Source organism: Sinocyclocheilus anshuiensis, unplaced genomic scaffold (assembly GCF_001515605.1).
Source record: "Sinocyclocheilus anshuiensis isolate Anshui unplaced genomic scaffold, SAMN03320099.WGS_v1.1 scaffold100, whole genome shotgun sequence".
NCBI classification, from domain to species: Eukaryota; Metazoa; Chordata; class Actinopteri; order Cypriniformes; family Cyprinidae; genus Sinocyclocheilus; species Sinocyclocheilus anshuiensis.
This window is the reverse complement of record NW_015555725.1, coordinates 61,364-62,389: the sequence shown is the minus strand read 5'-3', so window position 1 is coordinate 62,389 and position 1,026 is coordinate 61,364. Positions and strand designations below refer to the sequence as shown.

The window sequence follows — 1,026 nt, the reverse complement described above, 5'->3', positions numbered from 1 at the left end:
AATCAACCTATCAAGGGAGGGGCCTGTCTGTGTGACGTCACACAGACAGGCATCTGAGATCGTCTCGATTTGAGAAAGGGGAAAACATTTAACCAGATTTGAAAAAAAAAACACTGGGTGGATTTTTATCATTATAGGGTGGTTGTGTACACACACTGCCAACACTCATTTAAGTTCAAACAACTTGTAAAAGTGCATGTAGCATCCTATGACCCCTTTAAGACAGGGTGGCCACGCCCACAGTGAGATCTCATTGGCTCAAAATTCTGCTCTGCTTAGCTGTTAAAAATCAAAAATATTCTGCTTGGCTGTAGCTTCGTGCAGCATTTCTCTTTCAGCAAGGGCAGAAAAACACAACAGGTTCCTTGACTCTCCTGCTGTCCAGTCTTGTGGTTATGTGTGTGACTGGCCTGTTCTTCATCCCTGTTATGGGCCTCACTGGGTTCCACATGGTTCTCGTAGCCAGAGGACGGACCACAAACGAACAGGTGAACCAAATTACACAGCACTTAAAATGTTAATCTGGTTTGTGTAACAACATGCGCACTTGTAGAGGCAGAATTGTGGTCACATGTTGCACACCCACTCAGAATCACCTTGATGTAAAAACACAACAGGTTCCTTGACTCTCCTGCTGTCCAGTCTTGTGGTTATGTGTGTGACTGGCCTGTTCTTCATCCCTGTTATGGGCCTCACTGGGTTCCACATGGTTCTCGTAGCCAGAGGACGGACCACAAACGAACAGGTGAACCAAATTACACAGCACTTAAAATGTTAATCTGGTTTGTGTAACAACATGCGCACTTGTAGAGGCAGAATTGTGGTCACATGTTGCACACCCACTCAGAATCACCTTGATGTCTTTCCAACTTGAATGACTTCTGTTGTTCGTGCACAACATCTGTTACAAAACCTGGTATTGTCATCGCACATCATGGTTCTGTCGGTCAAGGACAGTTGTTTTCCACTCTCTTCAGTTTGCAGTAGGTACGATTCCTCTCTCTCTCTCTCTCTCTCTCTCTCTCT

The 1,026-nt window shown here is 45.0% G+C and overlaps 1 protein-coding gene across 1 annotated transcript in view; it reads left to right on the top strand.

The window, feature by feature from the left end:
• The window catches only part of LOC107672609 (probable palmitoyltransferase ZDHHC8), a 64,386-nt gene that overhangs the window by 53,810 nt on the left and 9,550 nt on the right, over nucleotides 1–1,026 (top strand). The window contains exon 5 of the mRNA XM_016465872.1: nucleotides 386–488. Within this exon, the coding sequence (XP_016321358.1) occupies nucleotides 386–488 (103 nt within the window). The remainder of the gene's footprint in view (nucleotides 1–385; nucleotides 489–1,026) is intronic.